Consider the following 1696-nt stretch of genomic DNA (forward strand, 5'->3'; position numbering starts at 1 on the left):
ACACACACACACACACACACACACACACACACACACACACACACACACACAACTAACTAAATTATACATATAATGATGTGTAATTGCAGAAAAGTTGAAAAACGTACTGCTGAAGAATGGGTCAAGGCACCTGAGTTTATACCTACGACTGGATCTCCGATCGCCGGATCATCCTCTATAGATGGAATGTCATCTACTTCAGGAACATCCCCAAGTACGTCGATGCCAGTCTCGTATGCTCAAGCTGTTAATCCAACTGGTCAAGCTTCGAGCCCTTCCTTAGAACCTCTGTGTCCTTATGCAGAAGCAACTGGAATCTGTAGAAATTCAAATTGCACATATCTACACGGTGACATTTGCGAATTTTGTAGCCGTGCAGTCCTTCATCCACACAATGAAGAATTGAGGAAGAAACATAACAATGTAAGTTCTTATTTCGTTGTTACTTGCTAATTATATTGAATTAACTTAAATATTTTATGGGTTATATTCTGTATGTCTATTTTTTGCGTGCGGTAGATATTAAGAGCAAATTAAACGATTACTAAATTTCTAAGATTATACGCACAAAGGATGATTAGGAAAAAAGTATTAGATATTAGGTATAAAAACGTAATGCACAATGGATACAAATAAAATATAAGATATACAAATTTGTTTTTATTTTATTTGTATCTTGTGCATTACGTTTAATCTCTATTTCCAATTTTTTCATTTCTAATATTTATATTTTCATTTTTTATTTTTGTTTTAAATATTTCTTTTATTGTATGTATGTGTACGGCTTAACTGTATTTTCGATAACTTAATATTTATTAAGATTTGTATATTAAATATTTTTTATTAAGTTTATTATATATCGAATATTTGCTAAAGAATATCTCAACTTTTTATACAGGCATGCGTGAAGCAACATGAAGCAGATATGGAATTATCCTTTGCCATTCAACGCAGCAAAGAAAAATCTTGCGGCGTCTGTTTCGAGACAATAATGGAAAAGTCCTCGCGAGAACAGAGATTTGGTATATTGCCGAATTGTAATCACTGCTTCTGCCTAACTTGCATCAGAAAGTGGCGCCAAGCCAAACAGTTCGACAACAAAATCATAAGAGCATGCCCAGAATGTCGTATCCCCTCAGATTTCGTCTGTCCTAGTATGTATTGGGTGGACACAAAGGAGGAGAAGGAAAAATTAATAAGAGATTACAAAGGCGCCTTGAGGTACGAGATGATAGATAATCTATCTTTATTTTATCATGTTTTAACAATTTGTCTTTTCTCTTACAGTACTAAGGATTGCAAATACTTCAACAAAGGTCGTGGAAAGTGTCCGTTCGGTAATAAATGTTTCTATCTCCATGCACTTCCGGATGGAACTAAGAAAGACGTGGGTCCACCGGTTCGACAGAGGCGCAACACCACTGACACCGATATCGACATTTTACACGTAAGTATTGCTTATAATTTACAAAAATATATTTGTTTTGATCACGAATAAAATATAATGCGTTTCAAAATATCGTCGGATAAATGCGTTTTAAAATATCAGAACAAACGATTTAGAATTCTCCATATCGAACACAGTCGAATTACATCCGATTTACATACTTTATATTTTGTACTTTAGTACACACACACACACACACACACACACACACACACACACACACACACACACACGCGCGCGCGCGCGCGC

The 1696-nt window shown here is 35.3% G+C and overlaps 1 protein-coding gene across 1 annotated transcript in view; it reads left to right on the forward strand.

Moving 5' to 3' along the window:
• LOC105626515 (probable E3 ubiquitin-protein ligase makorin-1) overlaps nt 1–1696 on the forward strand; it is a 20188-nt gene that overhangs the window by 3538 nt on the left and 14954 nt on the right. The window contains exons 3-5 of the mRNA XM_012207815.1: nt 90–423; nt 899–1221; nt 1288–1447. Of these exons, the coding sequence (XP_012063205.1) occupies nt 90–423; nt 899–1221; nt 1288–1447 (817 nt within the window). The remainder of the gene's footprint in view (nt 1–89; nt 424–898; nt 1222–1287; nt 1448–1696) is intronic.

This window comes from Atta cephalotes, assembly GCF_000143395.1.
Source record: "Atta cephalotes unplaced genomic scaffold scaffold00005, whole genome shotgun sequence".
NCBI classification, from domain to species: domain Eukaryota; kingdom Metazoa; phylum Arthropoda; class Insecta; order Hymenoptera; family Formicidae; genus Atta; species Atta cephalotes.